The following is a 27429-nucleotide window of genomic DNA, read 5'->3' as shown; positions in this document are numbered from 1 at the left end:
TATAAAAGTCTGTGACACACCTGTGGTGTCAATATAATTACTGCACCCCTAGATGAATTCATTGAGAGGTTTAGTTTGTAAAATGTGGTCACATATGTGGCTCTGCCAATGTAACATGTCACCATCAAAATCGTACGTATAATCACGTGACCGCGACGTCATCGCAGGTCCTTCGCTCAATGCATCCTTAGGAACGGAGGCCGCCGCTTGCACCGCTGAGAACCGCGGGCCGTCAGAGGGTAAGTATATCCATATTTTTTGTTTTTATCCTTTTTTTTTACATGAATATGGATCCCAGGGCCTGAAGGAGAGTCTCCTCTCCTCCAGACCCTGGGAACCATCCAGAATCGCTCCCTGCACACGCCGTACCCGGCGTATAAGACAACCCCCGACTTTGGAGACGATTTTCAGCTGTTAAAAAGTCATCTTATACACCGGATAATACGGTGTATATCACTCTCTTCAGCTCACCCTGCTCTATCACATTGTGCCTGCAGATGGAACTGCATTTTCGGGGTGACAGATTCCCTTTAAAGAACACCTGTCATCAGTTAAGAATCTCTAGTGTTTGCTCTTATTTTACTCCCTCTGTTCCCTGAGTCTTTAGTTTTTCTTTTTTCTTAATTCCACTATATGGATTGAGTGATATGGACCTTTTTAATAATTATATTATTTTTATAGGCTTTACCATAGAGGTGGTGCTCACACTAATAATTCAGAGCAGCCTAAAGACATGCCCACAGACATCTCCTTGGTAAAGACCATATAAATTAGCAGCAAATTAAATGCCCCATATCTCAGGAACTGTATGACAGATTTTAAAAAAACAACATTCTTTGGGGAGCAGCAGGAATAAAATAAGAGCACAAGCTAGCTAATTTAGCCAAGTCCAAGTGACTTCTTCTAAAACATTTGCAATGTGCAGGGCCGTATTTAGAGTTTCTGCTACCCTAGGCACTCTTAGTGCTGCCTCCCCCATTGGTGAATATGACACTATCGGCAGTGACTTTGGCAAGAATTGCTGTTGTGAAAGTCGCCTTTTGCAGCAGATCGGGCAGTTTTTCTGCATCTGCCACATAACGGATCACTTACGGCAACACTGTGTTTGTTTTCATTCATTCCCTATGGGATTTGCGGTACTTGCTGTGATCTGGGAAATGCAGTGCCATACCTCCCAACTTTTGAAGGGAAAAAGGTCTAAAGGCAAATTTTAGGCCACACCTCTGACCACACCCATTTCACAACTAATCACACCCATATCCAAGTCCCAACCACACCCATTTAGCACTGCTGATCACACTGTTTCATATACATTAAAACCCCCAAAAAATATGGCCACACAGTGCTCCATACTGTATAATGGCTACGCAGTGCTCCACATACTGTATAATGGCCCTACATGATGTTCCATACTGTATAATGGCCACACAGTGCTCCATACTGTATAATGGCCACACATGATGCTCCATACTGTATAATGGCCACATATAATGCTCCATACTGTATAATGGCCACACATGATGCTCAATACTGTATAAGGGCCACACATGATGCTCAATACTGTATAATGGCCATTGGCCACACATGATGCTCCATACTGTATAATGGCCACACATGATGCTCCATACTGTATAATGGTCCCACATGATGCTCCATACTGTATAATGGCCACACATGATGCTCTATACTGTATAATGGCCACACATGATGCTCCATACTGTATAATGGCCACACATGATGCTCCATACTGTATAATGGCCACACATGAGGCTCAATACTGTATAAGGGCCACACATGATGCTCAATACTGTATAATAGCCATTGGCCACACATGATGCTCCATACTGTATAATGGCCACACATGATGCTCCATACTGTATAATGACCTCACATGATGCTCCATACTGTATAATGGCCACACATGATGCTCCATACTTTATAAAGACCACACATGATGCTCCATACTGTATAATGGCCCAACATGATGCTCCATACTGTATAATGACCCCGCATGATGCTCAATAGTGTATAATGCCCCCCTCCCATCTTGTATGCATAGCTCATTTCCCTCCCATCCCATATGCATGGCTCATATCCCCCCCTCCTCCTGTATGCATGGCTCATAATTCCCCCCCTGTATGTATGGCTGATGGCTCATATTCCCCCGTATGCATGGCCCATAATTCCCCCCCTGTATGTATGGCTGATGGCTCATATTCCCCCATATGCATGGCTCATAATTCCCCCCCCCCGCATGCATGGCTGATGGCTCATTATTCCCCCCCCCCCATATGCATGGCTGATGGCTTATAATTCCCCCCCCATATGCATGGCTGATGGCTCATAATTCCCCCCCCCCCTATGCATGGCTGATGGCTCATAATTCACCCCCCCCTGTATGCATGGCTGATGGCTCATAATTCCCCCCCTATGCATGGCTGATGGCTCATAGTTCCCCCCTATGCATGGCTGATGGCTCATAATTACCCCCCCGTATGGATGGCCGATGGCTCATAATTCCCCCCCTGTATGTATGGCTGATGGCTCATAATTTCCCCCCCTATGCATGGCTGATGGCTCATAATTCCCCCCCCTATGCATGGCTGATGGCTCATAATTCCCCCCCTCCCCCCCGTATGCATGGCTGATGGTTCATAATTTCCCCCTATGCATGGCTGATGGCTCATAATTCTCCCCCCCTCCCTATGCATGGCTGATGGCTCATAATTCTCCCCCCTCCCTATGCATGGCTCATCTCTCCACCCCCTCCCCCGCTCCTTCTCCCGGGCCATCTTGCATGGCGCGGGCGGCTTACCTTCCTCCTTCATTCCCCCGCCCCCCGTCCCCTGTCCCTCATACTCACCTGTCAGCTGCCTGTCCCACACACCACGCGGCCGCCGCCGACATCCCTCTGGCTCTGTCCCGCCGCAGCGCCTTCTTCCTGAGTGAGCGGTCATGTCGTACCGCTCATTAAGGTCATGAATATGCGCATATTCATAACCTTAATGAGCGGTACCACGTGACCGCTCACTCAGGACGCGAGGACGCGCTACAGACGCTGAGACCAGGCATTGCTGGAGCAGGTGAGTATCGTCTTTGAGGAGAGTGGGTGGGACTCGGAGGCAGGAGGCGTGGAGTTGGGGCGGTCAGTCGCGTTTGTGACCCGGGACTAAAAAAAAATAAAAAAAATCCTTGCTCAGGTGCCGCCCCCCGCAATGTCGCCGCCCTAGGCACGTGCCCTCGAGTGCCTAGTGGCAAATACGGCCCTGGCAATGTACAGTATATTATGATCCAGGAATAAGGCATCACTATTCCTATATAAACTCCATCATTGGAGTACATGCACCACCATGCTACACTTCTCTATGTATTCGTGTTACCTATAACATGACGTCTCTGTGTCATTACCGTTCAGCATCCTGCTGTCTCAGAGATCTCACCAATCTTTTCTTGTTTCATTGTTTTTATGTGTTACTACCACTACAATTTATTGTTATTTTTTCTTTACAGACTGTATTTGGTTTGACCTTTTTTCTAATCTAGTACAGCCATTTGAGCAAGGAAGTCCCCAGTTTTGTTAGCAAGATTTCTTTATTGTTTCATGAGTACAAATTTTGGCAACCTATTTCCAATCTTAAGTGGCTGACTTGTCTGCATCTCTTTTTCAGGATGTTAAAATGATATACAGTCAGGCCCGGATTTAGGGGAGGGGGGGGCTCAAGGGGCCTGGGCCCTAGGCCACCCACCTAGCGGGGGCCTCCCACCATCATAGGGATAAATATCTCAAAACATATAAAATACATGTCTCTTTGCTGTGAACCGTTTCTAATGATAAGGAACATTTAACAAAAGAGAAACTATTGAAAGTGTAGGGACCTGCCTACGGTCCTACATCTCAGTGGCCAGCAGCCTTCTCTGATCCCAACAAAAGCTTCTAGGCGCTACCTATTCAGCTATATGATCGCGCCCTCGGATTAGATCAGATGAGAGTTTGTTCAGCTACCTTCGAGGAAGGAGGCGGAACCACGATGTTGGTGTGAGGAGAGGATTCTCCACCGCGGAGCGCAGCAGGACTTCACTCTGGATCTTCAGACACTGAAGATCCAGAGGTGAAGTGGTTCAGTCTTCACAGTGTTGCGGTGGGTGAGTATGATCTCTGTCTGTCTGTGTGTGTCCGTCTATCTGTGTATCTTTCTTGCTGCTCCTGTTCTACACAGTACCATACTGTATATACAGGTCCACACTATATCCTGCATTACAGTGTGTCTGTGTATACTGTTGTACAGTGCCTTGCGAAAGTATTCGGCCCCCTGGAACTTTTCTTCACCAAATGTAAATTTTTGGTGAAGAATCAACAACAAGTGGCACACAATTGTAAAGTTGAACGAAATGTATTGGTTATTTTCAATTTTTGTGGAAATACAAAAACTGAAAAGTGGGGCGTGAAATATTATTCGGCCTCTTTACTTTCAGTGCAGCAAACTCACTCCAGAAGTTCATTATGGATCTCTGAATGATCTAATGTTGTCCTAAATGCCTAATGATGATAAATATAATCCACCTGTGTATATTCAAGTCTCCGTATAAATGCACTCTGTGATAGTCTCAGGGTTCTGTTTGAAGCACAGAGAGCATCATGAAGATCAAGGAACACAACAGGCATTTTTGTAAATAAACTTGTGTTCGTTTCATTTTGTGTTTTTGCATTACATATTGCAACACCTTGAAAAATGGGCCTCCCTCCAAAATGGGCCCCGGGCCATCCACCTCTTAAATCCGGCCCTGTATACAGTTGTATATAGATCACATATATGGGACCTTGTATTTGGGACCTTAGTGGTGGCAATGCTCTAAAATATACTGCTCTCTAAAAACCTTATTGACAAGGTATGCAAACTGGCCAAAAGCATAAAGGATTGTCATGGGATGGGACATTGCTTACCCATCTTTAATATAGATCATCAACAACAGATTGAAGGGGACTCTGATTACTAGCTCTTCTCAGCTCCAGTGGCAGTAACGTAAGGCGGGGTATTAGCCATTGGGGAGGTACATTACGCGAAGGTGGGGGTCCTGGCTGGGTGTGTGGACTTCTCCTGCAAAAGTACTATGCTCGTGCAAGCTGCATGTAACTGATGTTACAGCTGGTTTGCCAGGACTAGATGTTGGACAGCTCAATGAGGGAGACCACCATTCAAAAATAAACGTTTTACTGAACGAGAATTTGGTAGGGAATATATACAAGGGATAGCTGGTACACAGTCTTATGAACATTTCCTTTACAACTCAAAGCATTTTCCACACAGTTTCCTTCTTTCTTTTCTCTATTGTTCTTTTCCTCTTATAGGGGTATTTTCATGTCCAAGATCTTATCCCAATACATAGTAAGTGTAATAATAATATTGGCAAATATCTCCAGTTAGAAATGTAGTATGTTTTTTTGATTTGCTATCTCTCTTTCCTCATACAGTACAGACCAAAAGTTTGGACACATTTTCTCATTGAAAGATTTTTCTGCATTTTCATGGCTATGAAAATTGTACATTCACACTGAAGCCATCAAAACTATGAATAAACACATGTGGAATTATATACTTAACAAAAAAGTGTGAAACAACTGAAATTATGTCTTATATTCTAGGTTCTTCAAAGTACCACCTTTTGCTTTGATGACTGCTTTGCACACTCTTGGCATTCTCTTGATGAGCTTCAAGAGGTAGTCACTGGGAATGGTTTTCTCTTCACATGTGTGCCCTGTCGCGTTTAATAAGTGGGTTTTCTTGCCTTATAAATGGGGTTGAGACCATCAGTTGTGTTGTGCAGAAGTCTGGTGGATGCACAGCTGATAATCCTACTGAATAGACTGTTAGAACTTGTTTTATGGCAAGGAAAAAGCATATAAGTAAGGAAAAACGAGTGGCCATCATTACTTTAAGAAATGAAGGTGAGTCAGTCCGAAAAATTGGGAAAACTTTAAAAGTGTCCCCAAGTGCAGTGGCAAAAACCATCAAGAGCTACAATGAAACTGGCTCACATGAGGACCACCCCAGGAAAGGAAGACCAAGAGGCACCTTTGCTTCTGAGGATAAGTTTATCCAAGTTACCAGCCTCAGAAATCGCAGGTTAACAGCAGCTCAGATTAGAGACCAGGTCAATGCCACACAGAGTTCTAGCAGCAGACACATCTCTACAACAACTATTAAGAGGAGACTTTGTGCAGCAGGCCTTCATGGTAAAATAGTTGCTAGGAAACCACTGCTAAGGATAGGCAACAAGCAGAAGAGACTTGTTTGGGCTAAAAAACACAAGGAATGGACATTAGACCAGTAGAAATCTGTGCTTTGGCCTGATGAGTCCAAATTTGAGATCTTTGGTTCCAACCACCTTGTCTTTGTGTGACGCAGAAAAGGGGAATGGATGGACTCTGCATGCCTGGTTCCCACCATGAAGCATGGAGGAGAAGGTGTGGGGGTGCTTTGCTGGTGACCCTGTTTGGGATTTATTCAAAATTGAAGGCATACTGAACCAACATGGCTACCACAGCATCTTGCAGCGGCATGCTATTCCATCTGGTTTGTGTTTAGTTGGACTATCATTTATTTTTCAACAGGACAATGACACCAAATACACCTCCAGGCTGTGTAAGGGCTATTTGACCAAGAAGGAGAGTGATGGGTTGATACCCCAGATGACCTGGCCTCTGCAGTCACCAAACCTTAACCCAATTGATATGGTTTGGGGTGAGCTGGACTGCAGAGTGAAGGCAAAAAGGCCAACAAGTGCTAAGCATCTCTGGGAACGCCTTCAAGATTGTTGGAAGACCATTCCCGGTGACCACCTCTTGAAGCTCATCAAGAGAATGCCAAGAGTGTGCAAACCAGTCATCAAAGCAAAAGGTGGTACTTTGAGGAACCTAGAATACAAGACATATTTTCAGTTGTTTCACACTTTTTTGTTAAGTATATAATTCCACATGTGTTAATTCATAGTTTTGATACCTTCAGTGTCAAAGTACAATTTTCATAGTCATGAAAATACAGAAAAATCTTTAAATGAGAAGGTGTGACCAAACTTTTGGTCTGTACTGTATGCAGGCATTACAGGACCTTAAGTATCCATGGTTACGACCACTAGCAACTAAGTAATTGTCACTATATCAATGGTCGTAACCATGGATACTTAAGGTCCTGCAATGCCTACACATGGTGAAAGAGACATAGCTAATCAATAACATCTATACTACATTTCTAATTGGAGGTATTTGCTAATAATATTATTATTACATCTACTACATATTGGGATAGAATCTTGGAGATGAGAATACCCTTTTAACTCTTTTTACTTTTCCTCTTTCTCCACTGTTTTTCACTACTTCACTACAACCCAGTTCAACTTTATTGTCCTGTTTAGTAAGAGTTCTGTAATAGACCCACGGTTCTGCATCTTCCTTCCCCTTAGGGTGCCAGTATGGCTGGTACTTATCCCCTCTAATGCTGATACTCTGGAACTCCTGCCCAGGGCATTTTACTTGTCTCACGTACTCAGTCCTGTATAGGCCCATTACCTTCGATAGTTATAAACTCTGGGCCTTTCAGCTAGGTGGTCTCTCCCAGGACCCATCTCTGTTAGATCATTTTATCTCTTAGTGACTTCTCCTCCTGATCTCGCAATCTCTTTCCTTTGGTCTTCTCTCACATTAGGGACACCCCAGAATGCAGCACTGCTCACAATGAACCTTATGTCCTCTTTCTAAGCACCCTAGACCCTATCTGACTCATTACCATGAAGTCCTAGCTGATCTTGCTACGTAGCCCCTCTCTCTTTATGCTAGACCCAAATCTTAACTCTATCGATGCTTACTCACTACCTGTTGCTGGGCAGAACACAGCTTTATCACATGACAATTCAAAACATCAACTCTCACTATCCCTACTGTCAAACTGCGCACATCATCATCATTACTTATATCTTTAACTTACATGACAATTCACATTACACATTACAGTTCTCATTACATCACATAAAATTATACTTGTTTCTTCAAGGGGGAATGTGGACAGCATATCCATCTCCTTACAAGGCAGCCAGATTTAAACACTGAATGAAACTGAAGAGTAGAACTCCATTCAAGATGTATGGGCACTGAAGTGCAGTTATATACATAGAGATCCTATGTAAGGGAATAAGAACCGATCTGGATCATCTGACAGTACCCGCTAAACCTTTAACATAGCTGAGCTGTCATCTCCACTTAATTTTTACATACCCCAACAAACTAATATACCGTATTTTTCGGACTATAAGACGCACCGGACCATAAGACGCACCCCAAATTTGGGGTGAAAATTGCAGAAAAAAATATTTTTTATAAGATGGGGGTCTGTCTTATTGTCCGAATTTACAGTATCTTACCTGAGGGATGGCGGTGGCAGAGCAGGGTCACAGGAGGCAAGGTGTCGGCAGAGGTGGGGTGATGCTGGGATGAGGATGTGCTGGGATGAGGAGGTGCTGGGATCAGGAGGTGCTGGGATCAGGAGGTGCTGGGATCAGGAGGTGCTGGGATCAGGAGGTGCTGGGATCAGGAGGTGCTGGGATGAGGAGGTGCTGGGATCAGGAGGTGCTGGGATCAGGAGGTGCTGGGATCAGGAGGTGCTGGGATGAGAAGGTGCTGGGATCAGGAGGTGCTGGGATCAGGAGGTGCTGGGATCGGGAGGTGCAGTGAGAGGTATGGCGTGAGAGGGGTCCCTGGCTTACCATGCAGGCTTACCTAGATGGCAGAGGTGCGGTGGCAGAGGTCCGGTGGCAGAGGTGCGGTTGCGGGGGTGTGGCGGCAGAGGAGGCGCAGTAAGCGGGGTCCCTTTCCCCAGTATGGTGATGCAGCAGGCCCGGTATGCAGCAGAGCCGGGTGAATCCTCTTGTTATCGGTGGGCGCGGCCATTTTCCGGAGGCCGCGCGTGTGCAGATGAAGCGCTCTGCTCCCGGGGCTTCAGGAAAATGGCCGCGGGAGGCCGCGCGTGCGCAGATGGAGATCGCGGCGGCCATTTTCCTGAAGCCCCGGGAAGCAAAGCGCTCCATCTGCGCACGCGCGGCCTCCGGAAAATGGCCGCGCCCACCGATAACAAGAGGATTCACCCGGCTCTGCTGCATACCGGGCCTGCTGCATCACCATACCGGGGAAAGGGACCCCGCTTACTGCGCCTCCTCTGCCGCCACACCCCCGCAACCGCACCTCTGCCACCGCACCTCTGCCACCTAGGTAAGCCTGCATTGCGACTATTAGACGCACCCCCCATTTTCCCCCCTTTTTTGGGGGGGAAAAAGTGCGTCTTTTAGTCCGAAAAATACGGTATATGACCTTTGCCCAGACAAAACCTTTAAAACTATGGAGTTTTGAGCACTGGAATACCGTAATCAATGCATTTATAATGCTATTGGCTGCCTTCTGATAAACTTTCACCTTTTAATATTGAACTCTATATTTTGCAGGAGGCTGGTTGGCTTACTGGTGTTAGAGAAGTGGACTGGCAACAATACAAGGATCTGGCAACTTACAAGGGACTCTTTCCAGAAAACTTTACTCGTAAATTAGAGTAGTAAATTTGAGGCAAGAAAATGATGGATGTTTCATATTTGGGTTTATTGACCTTCTGATAAGACAGATACATTTGAGACTACAATGTTAACTGTTAAAGACTGGTGCCTGTCTCAGATAGAACTTGGTGAAACATATGAGGGCAAACAAAATCAGCATGAAAGCCAGATGTCAGTTATAATCTACTAATGTATAAATGGAGAAAAGTCGATGTTGTTCACTTGTATGCAACCACTGGTTTGTTTGTGCTTTGTCAGATAAAAGGTTAGGTGAACCTTTCCTAAGATCTTCTTACAACATAAATCTCATCTGTTCTAAATTTCAACATTATTTTATTTAATTGAAAGATCAATTTTGATCTATATTAAATTACGCTGGAAGAAATTGAGAAGCGAGCACTGTGCCCAGGACAACAGCATTTGTTGGACATCCATCTTATAATTGCACTCCAATGGTCATCTGTGTATACTTTAATTCTTTTCAGCGATGTGTGGTTCCTCAACAATATGTAACATCATGGTTCTAGATTTCTGCTGTTGAAGGACACTATGGTCGTGATATTTCATCTTGGATATAATCCTTTCTCCAAGACCACGAGTGACCCAGAAAGCTCATTCACGCATAAAAGACTTGTCTTGTGCATATCGAAGACAAAAAAGTTTTCACTTCAACATAGTACATGTTTAATATACTGTAAATTGTTACGTGGGACTAAGGATGTACCCTATATCAGCATACGCACCCTAACTTATGTGCACTGAGTCTATATTGTCTTGAATTGCTGCATTGCAGATGATCTTAGTAACCGTAAAGAGCAGAATGAACAATACCCTCACAGTCTTATGTCTTAAAACCAAGGAACTGCTGCAAAACATATTTTTTTGGTGTCACTTACAGACATATCTAATGCAGTTATGTATCATGTATGTTGTCCTGTAGTTTCTTAAATCTGTAGTATCATTGACAAGTGCTTTGCTTTGAACTCGTTTTGGCATTGTGGTATTTGCTAGTTTGGTGCAGTGAGGCACAACTAGCATCCATGCCCAAGCATTCAACAATACGTCTTCGTAAATGATGTGAAATTTTCTTTATAGTAATGAGATAAGATGAGCGCAACAGAAATGCACAGCTATTGGTTCTTTCTAGTTTACAAAATATTAGAAGAATTTCTCTTGGAGAAAAGATATATTTTACCAGCTTACACTAAATACAAGATTTCAACCATGCAATGTATCCGATATGAAAATAACATCTGTATCTATTGTTTTTTTCAATGTTGTGTCATCTCTCTAATAAACTTTTTGTTCAACCACTTATTGTGACTAATAGTATGTTATAATTCTTGGGAAATATAACAACATGGTAATATTTGATGTCCGTATAAAAAGAGCAAAGATATTTTTATCAGATTTTTATTTTCAGGTTTTGATTCCTGCACGCCATTTCATCAAGAGGTATTGATGAATCATGCGCTGTGTGTTCACCTGTTGTTGCTATTCTAGTACGCCACTTTGAATGTAGTTTAGGATTTCCAAATGTTGTCGCCTAATAAATACTCTCCCATCTCCCTGGAACAATTTTATGTGCACTAGATATTTTTTATGCAATTTTTGTAAAACAGGCGACTTTTGTTGCAAGGTACGGTAAGTTACAAAACTAAAGAACATTTTTTACATTGTGCGAATTCATGAACCAAGAGCACCATTTTGAATAATTTGTCAGAAAAAATGTCAAGGAATGCCGCAACGTAAGAAAGAAATGATGAATGGGGCCAAAGTTTCATTTTCATGTTGTAGTTTATAGATTGTCTACAAATTGTCTTTAATACAAAGGTGGTGCCTCTGCATTTGATGTGGGCTTGCACACCGAGTGCACATTACTTCCACGCTTGATGGCTGATTTAATCATCTATCAAGTGCCTCTTACAGTCTTGGGTGGAGCGGTGCTTCGCCTGTGGCTGTTAACCAGTTAAATCCCACTGTTAATCACTCAGAGCAGAATTTGACACGCTCCAGCCAGAAGCACGTCATTCATTCCACTATTCGGCACCCCGTCACGCGATCACTGTGAGCCGATGGATTGTCATGACATCCGGGTTCTGCTTATGATCCCACGTTTGTCATTACAAGCTTCCTGTAAGATCGTGATTTCTGCCATACATAGCAGTGCTACAGCACAATGACTAAGGCGGCACGACCTGAAACGCATATGATTTTAAATGCACTTTAAGCCTGTGACTGTCACTGGTATGAATCGCCCGTTTTTGTGTCTCTAGATATAAAGATGAATATTATGAATAATATTGCAAAAGAGCTAGAAGTAGGAAGGCACTAACGCGGCTTAAAGACAGGCAATTCACTTCTAAGCGTGGGGGATTCTATTTAGGACATATACGGCACAAAACCAAAGTAGCAGCTTATGGGTGGTGCTCAACCACAAGGTATTTGATAACAATCCACATGAAGAAAAATGAAAGTGGCACTCACCCTGATGTTGCTGAACGATAGTGTCCTTTTATTCAGAAAAACGAGTGGACAAACATGAAATGGAGAGGCGGCTGGTAGAGGTTTAGGGTGCGGGAGGGAAGAAAGGGACGACGGCCGTTTCGCGCTTATGCGCTTCTACGGGTCCAGGTGGTAGAATCAAGAACGTCATATCCTATATAGGGAGCTAGACGGCTAAATGTGAACAGGTGAGTGATAAAAACAATTAAGATACAAACACCAAATAACGTTAATAAGCACATAATACAAGTTAAATTAGACATTTCTTATTGTAGACTAGATCTTCATAGAAAAATGGTCATATCCAATTTGTCATTTAACCCGATGGGTCCCTGTGCATTGGTTTCCATGATCCATCTAGCCTCATGTTGTAAAAGGAGTTTGTTGCGATCGCCTCCATTGAGTGGGTTTTTTACTATCTCTAAGCCCGCAAAACGTAAGACATTCGGGTCCGCACTATGTACCTCTCTCATATGTTCAATAAAGCGAGGGCATCCTTTACCTGATGAGACCGAGTTGTAATGTTCTCTAAATCTATGAAACATTGGGCGTATGGTTTTGCCAATATAAAAGAAGTGTCAGGGACAGATGATGACGTAGACCACATACTGGGATTTACATGTGACTAATTGACGGACTGTGTGGCAGACGGAGCCTATACGGATAGGATTATCCAGGAGTCTCAGGTAACAAAATTTACAATTCCCGCATTTATAGTTCCCAGTGGGCTGTGATTTTCTTAACCAATTGCTGTTATCTATTACGGTAAGGCGGTTTTTAACAAGGAGATCGCCTAAATTCTTTGTGTGTTTGTATGCGAAAGTTGGATTGTGCACTAATAGGGGAGATAATTCCCTGTCATTTTTCAGTACATGCCAGTTTTTATTAATGGCCGCGTAAATTTCCTTGTCCATAGGACTATGTGTAAATGTGAATACGAATTTCCTGTTATTATCCGTTTTTTCTTTAAGGGAATGTAAAGATTTCCTACGATTTTTTAGTAGATTTTGTTGTGTAAGTTTTTTTACTCTATTTTCAGCCTTTAACAGTATGTTGGGAGGATAGTTTCTATTTAAAAAATTGGTCTTCAATTTAGTTATTTGTTCTTGAAATACCATTTCATTATTATTAATTTTTCTATAACGGACCATTTGGCTATAAAGTATGCTATTTTTCGTGTGAAAGGGATGAGCGCTATTAAAATGTAACAGGTTATTTGTTGCAGTGGGTTTTTTGTGTACACATGTATTAATTTTACCCTCTATTATATCTATTTTCACGTCCAGGAAATCGAGCGAATCGCCCCCAAAACAGGCTGTGAACCGCATATTTTCCTTATTGATGGTATTAAGATGGAGGACGAAATTATCAAAGTCAATTCTCGATCCGTCCCATACAATAAAAATGTCGTCGGCGAATCTTAAGTACGCACGTATATGCCGCAAGAATGGGTTGATAGAGGATGTTATATATTTTTCCTCGAAAACCGCGAGAAACAAATGAGCAAGTACGCACGCGACGGGCGTACCCATCGCGGTTCCTGTGTGTTGAATGAACCATTTATCGAGGAATTTAAAAGCATTATGCGAAAGTACGAACTCCAGGCTTTCGGTAATAAAGTCAATGAAGTCTTGATCTTTATTAGTATTAAGCAGGATCGAACGAATGGCTTCAATTCCTTTATCTTGAGGAATTCTTGTATATAGGCTGACAATATCGATTGAAACGAGAGAAAAAGTAGGTTGCCAGTCTAGAGTTTGTAAAGCCAATAAAAAATCCCCCGAGTCTTTTACAAAGGACGGAATTTTTTGCAGCAGTGGTTTGAGCAACCAATCGAGGAATTTGGACAAGGGTTCTGTCAGTGAACCAATCCCAGACATTATAGGGCGCCCGGGCGGCTTGGTGGCATGTTTATGACTTTTAGGTAAGCTGTACCAGTTTGGGATGATAGGATGTTCTGGTAAAAGCTTTTCTGCTTTGTTTTTTAATAGCACACCTTTTGCGACATATTTATTTAGCAATGTTCTTAATTTCTCCCTATATTTACTGGTGGGATTATACTCTAAAGGAGCGTAAGTGGCTTTATCATTTAATTGGGACATTGCTTCCTCAATGTAATATTTTCTATCCAGAATAACGATATTGCCGCCCTTGTCCGCTCTCCTTATGATTATATCATCCCACTGCTGTAAGTCTCGTATTGCTTTTTCTTCGTGATGTGAAAGATTTTTTTGAGGGCGACGATACAATAGGGCTTCTACGTCTTTCAATACTAAATCCTGGAACAAGTCAATAGCGTTCCCTGGAGAAATGGGTGGCATAAAGGTTGACTGTGTGCCGCCTTTAAATGGCTCAAAGTTAGAGTCAATATCGCTATCTGTATTTACAATCTGTATTGCGGTGGTGAACTCATCTAAATTGGGGCAGCACGGTGGCGCAGTGGTTAGCACTGCAGCCTTGCAGCGCTGGGGTCCTGGGTTCTAATCCCACCCAGGACAACATCTGCAAAGAGTTTGTATGTTCTCTCCGTGTTTGCGTGGGTTTCCTCCGGGCACTCCGGTTTCCTCCCACATTCCAAAGACATACTGATAGGAATTCTAGATTGTGAGCCCAATCGGGGACAGTGATGATAATGTGTGCAAAACTGTAAAGCGCTGCGGAATATGTTAGCGCTATATAAAGATTATTATTATTATTATACATTCTCAATGTCTTTTGGATCTGTGGGGGGAAACGCCATGAAGCCCAAATTTCCAATAGAAGCAGGACTTTCTGTGGAGATATTAGCGACAGAGTTTTTATTATTTTTAACATGAGAAAATAATTTTTTTAAATGTAATTTTCTTCTGGCTTTGAATAGATCAATTTTGAACTCCGTAAGATTAAACTCCTCCAGGATACAAAAATTCAGTCCCATAGATAGCACATTTTTTTGTTCGGTGGTAAGAACCTTGCTGGATAAATTATCTGGAATTCGCTATTGTTAGTTACTATCTCCTCCAAGACACTTGTTTGCGTTTCTTCTGGCCGTTTGTTTTTCCGTCCACCTCGTCTGATCTTTTTGTTAAAAGGACTTCCGTTTGTGAAACAGATGCTGCGACATTGACATTTTCCACTGGCTCCTCGATACCGCTGGAGTCGGAGTCGGTTACCCATCCATCTTTTTGCGGTTTGCGTTTATTGAATTTTCTAGATGGATGATTTCTTTGATAATTTCTTCTTTTATTCCTATTCCAGGAAAAAATTTGACCTGTAGAAAAATCATTTTTGTCTCTCAAAAATTTATCTTTTTTCTTTTGTTTAGTTTCCATCTGAATTAACACCAATTTTTTGTCGAGTTTTTTGAAAAACGATTTGCTCTGATTATCTGTGACGCGAGAATTAAATTCTTTCTTAGCATTATCTAATTGTTCACAAAGAATTGCATACTCTTTTTCATTTTGAGTGATGACTAATGCCAAAAGATTCTGTGAACATTGTAGATGGATTTCTTCCCAAGCTTTCTGAAAGGACTCGTCCCCAGCAAATTGGGAGATTTCTTTGAAAACACGAAGTCCTCTTGGAACCCGTCCGCAATCCACATAGGATTTCAGAGATTTAATAGTCCAGTAAAGTCTAATTTCTCTCTCAGCCAGAGAGTATATTTTTGTTTCCAGTGTTTTAGTGCTTATCAACGATAATTCGTCTTTATGGTTGCAATCCATAAAGAACTCCTCCGCACCCTCTCTACCAGCCAGTAAACCATGCTCCAAAGGAGTGCCAGGGTCCGAATCCATATCTTCGTGACTAATTTCCATTATAAATGAAGCGTCCAGCGGCTTCTACAGACTTTAATTACTCCACCTGTGCTCAATTCCAATAAAGTCCAAAAGTTCATGCAATGCAAAAGAGCTAGAAGTAGGAAGGCACTAAGGCGGCTTAAAGACAGGCAATTCACTTCTAAGCGTGGGATTCTATTTAGGACATATACGGCACAAAACCAAAGTAGCAGCTTATGGGTGGTGCTCAACCACAAGGTATTTGATAACAATCCACATGAAGAAAAATGAAAGTGGCACTCACCCTGATGTTGCTGAACGACTGAATTTTTGTATCCCGGAGGAGTTTAATCTTACGGAGTTCAAAATTGATCTATTCAAAGCCACAAGAAAATTACATTTAAAAAAATTATTTTCTCATGTTAAAAATAATAAAAATTCTGTCGCTAATATCTCCACAGAAAGTCCTGCTTCTATTGGAAATTTGGGCTTCATGGCGTTTCCCCCCACAGATCCAAAAGACATTGAGAATGCGTGGCTACTAGCCAATTTAGATGAGTCCACCACCGCAATACAGAATGTAAATGCAGATAGCGATATTGACTCTAACTTTGAGCCATTAAAAGGCGGCACACAGTCAACCTTTATGCCACCCATCTCTCCAGGGAACGCTATTGACTTGTTCCAGGATTTAGTATTGAAAGACGTAGAAGCCCTATTGTATCGTCGCCCTCAAAAAAATCTTTCACATCACGAAGAAAAAGCAATACGAGACTTACAGCAGTGGGATGATATAATCATAAGGAGAGCGGACAAGGGCGGCAATATCGTTATTCTGGATAGAAAATATTACATTGAGGAAGCAATGTCCCAATTAAATGATAAAGCCACTTACGCTCCTTTAGAGTATAATCCCACCAGTAAATACAGGGAGAAATTAAGAACATTGCTAAATACCATGCACTGTCCTCCCTCCCCCACTGCATCTAGTTCTCTCTCTGACTTTGAAGCAGTTACAGAAGAAGAAGTAAGCAGGCTCCTTGCATCTTCTCGCCCGACCACTTGCACCAGTGACCCCATTCCGTCACATCTCCTCCAGTCCCTTTCCCCGGCTGTCACCTCTCACCTAACAAAAATATTCAACCTTTCCCTCACTTCCGGTATTTTTCCCTCCTCATTTAAGCATGCCATCATACATCCATTACTTAAAAAACCATCCCTCGACCAAAACTGTGCCACTAATTATAGACCTGTCTCTAATCTTCCCTTCATCTCTAAACTCCTCGAACGCCTGGTCCACTCCCGTCTTACCCGCTATCTCTCAGGTAACTCTCTTCTCGACCCTCTTCAATCTGGCTTCCGCTCTTTACACTCTACTGAAACTGCCCTCACTAAAGTCTCTAATGACCTACTAACAGCTAAATCTAATGGTCACTACTCCATGCTAATTCTCTTGGATCTCTCTGCAGCATTCGATACTGTGGATCATCAGCTCCTCCTCACTATGCTCCGCCCCAAGGTGCCTCAAGGACACTGTTCTCTCCTGGTTCTCCTCCTATCTCTCTGACCGATCCTTCACTGTATGTTTTGCTGGTTCCTCCTCCTCTCACCTTCCCCTTACTGTTGGGGTTCCTCAATGATCAGTCCTAGGCCCCCTCCTCTTCTCGTTGACTACTGCCCCTATTGGGCAAACAATCAGTAGATTTGGTTTCCAGTACCATCTCTATGCTGACGACACCCAATTATACACTTCTTCTCCTGATCTCATGCCTGCCTTATTAGAAAACACCAGTGATTGTCTTACCGCTGTCTCTAACATCATGTCCTCCCTGTATCTGAAACTAAACCTGTCAAAAACTGAACTCCTCGTGTTCTCTGCCTCTACTAACCTACCTTTGCCTGACATTGCCATCTCCGTGTGCGGTTCCACCATTACCCCAAAGCAACATGCCCGCTGCCTTGGGGTCATCCTTGATTCTGACCTTTCATTCACCCCCCACATCCGATCACTGGCTCGCTCTTCTTACCTGCATCTCAAAAACATTTCTAGAATTCGCCCTTTTCTTACTTTCGACTCTGCAAAACTCTTACTGTTTCACTTATTCATTCTCGTCTGGACTATTGTAACTCTCTACTAATCGGCCTCCCTCTTACCAAACTTTCCCCGTTCCAATCTGTCCTGAATGCTGCTGCCAGGATCATATTCCTCACCAACTGTTACACCGATGCCTCTACCTTGTGCCAGTCATTACACTGGCTACCCATCCACTCCAGAATCCAGTACAAAACTACTACCCTCATCCACAAAGCACTCCATGGCTCAGCACCACCCTACATCTCCTCTCTGGTCTCAGTCTACCACCCTACCCGTGCCCTCCGCTCCGCTAATGACCTCAGGTTAGCATCCTCAATAATCAGAACCTCCCATTCCCGTCTCCAAGACTTTACATGTGCTGCGCCGATTCTTTGGAATGCACTACCTAGGTTAATACGATTAATCCCCAATCCCCACAGTTTTAAGCGTGCCCTAAAAACTCATTTGTTCAGACTGGCCTACCGCCTCAATGCATTAACCTAACGATCCCTGTGTGGCCTATTTAAAAAAAAAAAAAAATCAGGTTCCTCGCATTATGTTCTCATTCACTTTATGCAGTTAATAGCCCTCTGTGTCTGCACTGCTACATATTTAGGCAGTTAACTGGTTCATGCAGCTTTACATGAACACCCGAGCCTTACACTATGGCTGGTCCGAATAACTATAGCAATTGTTACCATCCACCTCTCGTGTCTCCCCTTTTCCTCATAGTTTGTAAGCTTGCGAGCAGGGCCCTCATTCCTCCTGGTATCTGTTTTGAACTGTATTTCTGTTATGCTGTAATGTCTATTGTCTGTACAAGTCCCCTCTATAATTTGTAAAGCGCTGCGGAATATGTTGACGCTATATAAATAAAAATTATTATTATTATATAAATAAATATGTCGCAAAAGGTGTGCTATTAAAAAACAAAGCAGAAAAGCTTTTACCAGAACATCATATCATCCCAAACTGGTACAGCTTACCTAAAATTTATAAACATGCCACCAAGCCGCCCGGGCACCCTATAATATCTGGGATTGGTTCACTGACAGAACCCTTGTCCAAATTCCTCGATTGGTTGCTCAAACCACTGCTGCAAAAAATTCCGTCCTTTGTAAAAGACTCGGGGGATTTTTTATTGGCTTTACAAACTCTAGACTGGCAACCTACTTTTTCTCTCGTTTCAATCAATCGATATTGTCAGCCTATATACAAGAATTCTTCAAGATAAAGGAATTGAAGCCATTCGTTCGATCCTGCTTAATACTAATAAAGATCAAGACTTCATTGACTTTATTACCGAAAGCCTGGAGTTCGTACTTTCGCATAATGCTTTTAAATTCCTCGATAAATGGTTCATTCAACACACAGGAACCGCGATGGGTACGCCCGTCGCGTGCGTATTTGCTCATTTGTTTCTCGCGGTTTTCGAGGAAAAATATATAACATCCTCTATCAACCCATTATTGCGGCATATACGTGCGTACTTAAGATTCGCCGACGACATTTTTATTGTATGGGACGGATCGAGAATTGACTTTGATAATTTCGTCCTCCATCTTAATACCATCAATAAGGAAAATATGCGGTTCACAGCCTGTTTTGGCGGCGATTCGCTCGATTTTCTGGACGTGAAAATAGATATAATAGAGGGTAAAATTAATACATGTGTACACAAAAAACCCACTGCAACAAATAACCTGTTACATTTTAATAGCGCTCATCCCTTTCACACGAAAAATAGCATACCTTATAGCCAAATGGTCCGTTATAGAAAAATTAATAATAATGAAATGGTATTTCAAGAACAAATAACTAAATTGAAGACCAATTTTTTAAATAGAAACTATCCTCCCAACATTCTGTTAAAGGCTGAAAATAGAGTAAAAAAACTTGCACAACAAAATCTACTAAAAAATCGTAGGAAATCTTTACATTCCCTTAAAGAAAAAACGGATAATAATAGGAAATTCGTATTCACATTTACACATAGTACTATGGACAAGGAAATTTACGCGGCCATTAATAAAAACTGGCATTTACTGAAAAATGACAGCGAATTATCTCCCCTATTAGTGCACCATCCAACTTTCGCATACAAACGCACAAAGAATTTAGGCGATCTCCTTGTTAAAAACCGCCTTACCGTAATAGATAACAGCAATTGGTTAAGAAAATCACAGCCCACTGGGAACTATAAATGCGGGAATTGTAAATTTTGTTACCTGAGACTCCTGGATAACCCTATCCGTATAGGCTCCGTCTGCCACACAGTCCGTCAATTAGTCACATGTAAATCCCAGTATGTGGTCTACGTCATCATCTGTCCCTGCCACTTCTTTTATATTGGCAAAACCATACACCCAATGTTTCATAGATTTAGAGAACATTACAACTCGGTCTCATCAGGTAAAGGATGCCCTCGCTTTATTGAACATATGAGAGAGGTACATAGTGCGGACCCGAATGTCTTACGTTTTGCGGGCTTAGAGATAGTAAAAAACCCACTCAATGGAGGCGATCGCAACAAACTCCTTTTACAACATGAGGCTAGATGGATCATGGAAACCAATGTACAGGGACCCATCGGGTTAAATGACATATTGGATATGACCATTTTTCTATGAAGATCTAGTCTACAATAAGAAATGTCTAATTTAACTTGTATTATGTGCTTATTAACGTTATTTGGTGTTTGTATCTTAATTGTTTTTATCACTCACCTGATCACATTTAACCGTCTAGCTCCCTATATAGGATATGATGTTCTTGATTCTTGCACCTGGACCCGTAGAAGCGCATAAGCGCGAAACGGCCGTCGTCCCTTTCTTCCCTCCCGCACCCTAAACCTCTACCAGCCGCCTCTCCATTTCATATTTGTCCACTCGTTTTTCTGAATAAAAGGACACTGTCGTTCAGCAACATCAGGGTGAGTGCCACTTTCATTTTTCTTCATGTGGATTGTTATCAAATACCTTGTGGTTGAGCACCACCCATAAGCTGCTACTTTGGTTTTGTGCCGTATATGTCCCAAATAGAATCCCACGCTTAGAAGTGAATTGCCTCTTTTTAAGCCGCCTTAGTGCCTTCCTACTTCTAGCTCTTTTGCATTGCATGAACTTTTGGACTTTATTGGAATTGAGCACAGGTGGAGTAATTAAAGTCTGTAGAAGCCGCTGGACGCTTCATTTATAATGGAAATTAGTCACGAAGATATGGATTCGGACCCTGGCACTCCTTTGGAGCATGGTTTACTGGCTGGTAGAGAGGGTGCGGAGGAGTTCTTTATGGATTGCAACCATAAAGACGAATTATCGTTGATAAGCACTAAAACACTGGAAACAAAAATATACTCTCTGGCTGATAGAGAAATTAGACTTTACTGGACTATTAAATCTCTGAAATCTTATGTGGATTGCGGACGGGTTCCAAGAGGACTCCGTGTTTACAAAGAAATCTCCCAATTTGCTGGGGACGAGTCCTTTCAGAAAGCTTGGGAAGAAATCCATCTACAATGTTCACGGAATCTTTTGGCATTAGTCATCACTCAAAATGAAAAAGAGTATGCAATTCTTTGTGAACAATTAGATAATGCTAAGAAAGAATTTAATTCTCGCGTCACAGATAATCAGAGCAAATCATTTTTCAAAAAACTCGACAAAAAATTGGTGTTAATTCAGATGGAAACTAAACAAAAGAAAAAAGATAAATTTTTGAGAGACAAAAATGATTTTTCTACAGGTCAAATTTTTTCCTGGAATAGGAATAAAAGAAGAAATTATCAAAGAAATCATCCATCTAGAAAATTCAATAAACGCAAACCGCAAAAAGATGGATGGGTAACCGACTCTGACTCCAGCGGTATCGAGGAGCCAGTGGAAAATGTCAATGTCGCAGCATCTGTTTCACAAACGGAAGTCCCTTTAGGAAAAAGATCAGACGAGGTGGACGGAAAAACAAACGGCCAGAAGAAACGCAAACAAGTGTCTTGGAGGAGATAGTAACTAACAATAGCGAATTCCAGATAATTAATTTATCCAGCAAGGTTCTTACCACCGAACAAAAAAATGTGCTATCTATGGGACTGAATTTTTGTATCCCGGAGGAGTTTAATCTTACGGAGTTCAAAATTGATCTATTCAAAGCCACAAGAAAATTACATTTAAAAAAATTATTTTCTCATTTTAAAAATAATAAAAATTCTGTCGCTAATTTCTCCACAGAAAGTCCTGCTTCTATTGGAAATTTGGGCTTCATGGCGTTTCCCCCCACAGATCCAAAAGACATTGAGAATGCGTGGCTACTAGCCAATTTAGATGAGTCCACCACCGCAATACAGAATGTAAATACAGATAGCGATATTGACTCTAACTTTGAGCCATTTAAAGGCGGCACACAGTCAACCTTTATGCCACCCATCTCTCCAGGGAACGCTATTGACTTGTTCCAGGATTTAGTATTGAAAGACGTAGAAGCCCTATTGTATCACCGCCCTCAAAAAAATCTTTCACATCACGAAGAAAAAGCAATACGAGACTTACAGTAGTGGGATGATATAATTATAAGGAGAGCACACAAGGGCGGCAATATCGTTATTCTGGATAGAAAATATTACATTGAGGAAGCAATGTCCCAATTAAATGATAAAGCCACTTACGCTCCTTTAGAGTATAATCCCACCAGTAAATATAGGGAGAAATTAAGAACATTGCTAAATAAATATGTCGCAAAAGGTGTGCTATTAAAAAACAAAGCAGAAAAGCTTTTACCAGAACATCCTATCATCCCAAACTGGTACAGCTTACCTAAAATTCATAAACATGCCACCAAGCCTCCCGGGCGCCCTATAATATCTGGGATTGGTTCACTGGCAGAACCCTTGTCCAAATTCCTCGATTGGTTGCTCAAACCACTGCTGCAAAAAATTCCGTCCTTTGTAAAAGACTCAGGAGATGTTTTATTGGCTTTACAAACTCTAGACTGGCAACCTACTTTTTCTCTCGTTTCAATCGATATTGTCAGCCTATATACAAGAATTCCTCAAGATAAAGGAATTGAAGCCATTCGTTCGATCCTGCTTCATACTAATAAAGATCAAGACTTCATTGACTTTATTACCGAAAGCCTGGAGTTCGTACTTTCGCATAATGCTTTTAAATTCCTCGATAAATGGTTCATTCAACACACAGGAACTGCGATGGGTACGCCCGTCGCGTGCGTATTTGCTAATTTGTTTCTCGCGGTTTTCGAGGAAAAATATATAACATCCTCTACCAACCCATTCTTGCGGCATATACGTGCGTACTTAAGATTCGCCGATGACATTTTTATTGTATGGGACGGATCGAGAATTGACTTTGATAATTTCGTCCTCCATCTTAATACCATCAATAAGGAAAATATGCGGTTCACAGCCTGTTTTGGGGGCGATTCGCTCGATTTTCTGGACGTGAAAATAGATATAATAGAGGGTAAAATTAATACATGTGTACACAAAAAACCCACTGCAACAAATAACCTGTTACATTTTAATAGCGCTCATCCCTTTCACACGAAAAATAGCATACCTTATAGCCAAATGGTCCGTTATAGACAAATTAATAATAATGAAATGGTATTTCAAGAACAAATAACTAAATTGAAGACCAATTTTTTAAATAGAAACTATCCTCCCAACATTCTGTTAAAGGCTGTATATAGAGTAAAAAAACTTACACAACAAAATCTACTAAAAAATTGTAGGAAATCTTTACATTCCCTTAAAGAAAAAACGGATAATGACAGGAAATTCGTATTCACATTTACACATAGTCCTATGGACAAGGAAATTTACGCGGCCATTAATAAAAACTGGCATGTACTGAAAAATGACAGGGAATTATCTCCCCTATTAGTGCACCATCCAACTTTCGCATACAAACGCACAAAGAATTTAGGCGATCTCCTTGTTAAAAACCGCCTTACCGTAATAGATAACAGCAATTGGTTAAGAAAATCACAGCCCACTGGGAACTATAAATGCGGGAATTGTAAATTTTGTTACCTGAGACTCCTGGATAATCCTATCCTTATAGGCTCCATCTGCCACACAGTCCGTCAATTAGTCACATGTAAATCCCAGTATGTGGTCTACGTCATCATCTGTCCCTGCCACTTCTTTTATATTGGCAAAACCATACGCCCAATGTTTCATAGATTTAGAGAACATTACAACTCGGTCTCATCAGGTAAAGGATGCCCTCGCTTTATTGAACATATGAGAGAGGTACATAGTGCGAACCTGAATGTCTTAAGTTTTGCGGGCTTAGAGATAGTAAAAAACCCACTCATTGGAGGCGATCGCAACAAACTCCTTTTACAACATGAGGCTAGATGGATCATGGAAACCAATGCACAGGGACCCATCGGGTTAAATGACAAATTGGATATGACCATTTTTCTATGAAGATCTAGTCTACAATAAGAAATGTCTAATTAAACTTGTATTATGTGCTTATTAACGTTATTTGGTGTTTGTATATTAATTGTTTTTATCACTCACCTGTTCACATTTAGCCGTCTAGCTCCCTATATAGGATATGATGTTCTTGATTCTTGCACTTGGACCCATAGAAGCGCATAAGCGCGAAATGGCCGTCGTCCCTTTCTTCCCTCCCGCACCCTAAACCTCTACCAGACGCCTCTCCATTTCATGTTTGTCCACTCGTTTTTCTGAATAAAAGGACACTATCGTTCAGCAACATCAGGGTGAGTGCCACTTTCATTTTTCTTCATGTGGATTGTTATGAATAATATTATATGAATTTATGAACGTATCTGCACAAAAGTGGTACCATTAAAAACATCAGATCGGCATGCAAAAAACACCCGACCCGAAATCCCAAAAAAATGGAAACGCTACAGGTATCAAAAAATTACGCTTTTTTTTTTTTTAGCAAAGTTTGGAATTTTTTTTCACCACTTAGATAAAAAATAACCTAGACATTTTTGGTGTCTTTGAAGTTGTAATGACGTGGAGAATCGCAATGGCAGGTTAGTTTTAGCATTTAGTGAACCTAGCAAAAAAGCCAAGCAAAAAACAAGTGTTGGATTGCACTTTTTTTTGCAATTTCACCACACTTGGATTTTTTTTCCCGTTTTCCAGTGCAAGATATGGTAAAACTGATGGTGTTGATCAAAAGTACAACTTGTCCTGCAAAAAATAAGCCTTCACATGGCCATATTGACGGAAAAATAAAAAAGTTATGGCTCTGGGAAGGAGGGAAGCGAAAAACGAAAACGCAAAGGTTAAAGGAACGTGCCTCCTGTTTTCCTTCCGTCGCACCCAAGTGAGTAAAACCCTACAATTTGTACCTAGTGGAATTGATATTTTGATGCAGTTTTTAAGACAAAGGTTGGTCACCCCAAATATTGATCTGATTTAGATTTCCCTTTTGTTCATTTACTTTCCACTTTGTTAATTTATACAAATAAACAATTAACACTTCTATTTTTTTTTACCATTCTCACTTTGCAGCATGTTTTTTGCATCTACTTTAAACTTTTGCACAGAACTGTATATACTTCAACACTGATACAAAATGATCAGTGTGTAGATTCACACTAGAGATGAATGAAGAGTGTGAAGTCTCCTGAAATGCTATGACATGACTGACAATGAATGATGAATCAGTGCTATTGTTGTTGCACCACTGCTCAACTCACATCAATTCACGAGTCCTGATCCACATGACATCAAGTACTGTAGATCAGCTCCTCACCACATGGCATTGTTTTTACATGTTGGAATATAGCAACTCTTTTCATTTTCTTCCTGGTAGAACTTTCTATTTTGGTTTAGACTTTTTACACGTACTCTGGCATTATGCCTAACTGGTATCGGATAGTCGCTTTCCCTGATCTACCATTTGTGCTTGATTACTCCAATGTACCACTTTATTGTTCCTACCTAATTTAGTCCAAGAAAACTGTCTTGGATGATACCCTCCGCTTCCCTAAGGACCCCAAGATTTAATTTTTTAGGAAATGGTTCATTGTCCTTTAGGTGTGTTTTCAAGTTATAAAAAAACCTCATTAAAGACAGATACATTTTTTTTCCCTTTATTAATACATCATAAAAAGGAGACAAACAACACATAATAGCACACACCATACAAAAAGTGCACACTAGGTCCACCCTAACAATGATCCCTGAAAATAACCCCTACCTACCAGCGGAGGTTGGCACCCTATTGAAAATCACGAGAATGGCGCCCCCACTCAACTTGAGGGCATCCACGTAGTGGAGGGTTCCTTTTTGGCCTCTATAGACGTGGAATCTTTATACAGCAACATTCCACATGAAGTTGGTATTCAAAGTGTCAGGCATTTTTTAAGATCAAGATCAATTCAATATGAGATACAATCATTTTGTTTTAGACACCTTGAGGTTCACACTTACTCATAATTTTTTCATCTTTGACAGGAAGTACTTCCACCAGCTCAGGGGCACTGCGATGTGGAGTCCCTGCGCCCCGTCGTATGCAAATTTGTTCCTGTGCTGGTGGGAGGAAACATTTGTATTCACGGATCAACCGAAGTGGTGGCATGAACATATAGGGGTATGGTACAGGTTCATTGATGACGTTTTTGTCATATGGCATGGTTCTGAGGTAGAGTTTTCTAAGTTCATCGATGAGTTAAATGTGAACTCTATAAATCTTAAGGAGAAGACGACGGCAATTTCACGCTTGAATCAGCGCTTCTACGGGTCCATCATCAATGGACCCATAGAAGCGCTGTTTCAAGCGCGAAACGGCCGTCATCTTCTCCTGCACACTCCTCTCACTGCCCTGTTCCCCCAAGCCGTGAAGATGTTTGTCTATATTTGAATAAAGGAACTTCTGACTACAGGATCGGTGAGTGCTGCCGCGTTTGTTCTATGATTTACCATGATTTGATCTCTCATTTTCACGCGAGCACCTCCGTTTACCTATTGGATTACCACTTACTGAAAGTCTCCATTCAGCGTCTCTTTGGATTCTGCAGCTGTGCAGCTCACTTTTTTCTTTTTTTTTTATTCTATAAATCTTAAACTTACCTCTGAAGTAGGTGTGGACCCTCTACCTTTTCTTGATATTCTCATCCGTAGGAATGGAGATGGGAGCCTGGACACTCAAATTTATAGGAAACCAACGAGTACAAATAGCTTATTGAGGTGGGATAGTCATCACCCACTTCCCCTTAGACGATGAATCCCAAAAGGACAATTTATGAGGCTAAGAAGGAACTGATCTGGCGTGGATACTTATCATGCACAATCTTCTGAAATGAGTACACGATTTCATGACAAGGGTTACCCGCGGCATGTTGTTAAATCTGCATACACACATGCCCTTTCATGTGACAGGAGTAAATTACTTCAAACTTGTACAAAATCTAGTCAATCTGACCATGACCTTACTAGGGTTATTGGTACCTATGACTGTCAAAGTAAACGAGTTGTGGCTGTTTTAAAAA

General features: G+C 41.6%; 1 protein-coding gene across 6 annotated transcripts in view; it reads left to right on the top strand.

The window, feature by feature from the left end:
• Positions 1-10908, top strand: part of AMPH (amphiphysin) — a 451781-nt gene extending 440873 nt beyond the window's left edge. For all 6 annotated transcript variants that reach the window (XM_069730254.1, XM_069730256.1, XM_069730258.1 and 3 more), the window contains one exon: positions 9487-10908. In XM_069730254.1, the coding sequence (XP_069586355.1) occupies positions 9487-9594 (108 nt within the window). In that variant the 3' untranslated portion in view covers positions 9595-10908. The remainder of the gene's footprint in view (positions 1-9486) is intronic.
• The last annotated feature ends 16521 nt before the right edge of the window (positions 10909-27429 follow it).

The sequence above is a fragment of the Ranitomeya imitator genome, chromosome 6, assembly GCF_032444005.1.
Source record: "Ranitomeya imitator isolate aRanImi1 chromosome 6, aRanImi1.pri, whole genome shotgun sequence".
Classification (NCBI taxonomy): domain Eukaryota; kingdom Metazoa; phylum Chordata; class Amphibia; order Anura; family Dendrobatidae; genus Ranitomeya; species Ranitomeya imitator.
Note: the sequence above shows the minus strand (reverse complement) of the source record. Positions and strands in the feature narration are given on the sequence as shown.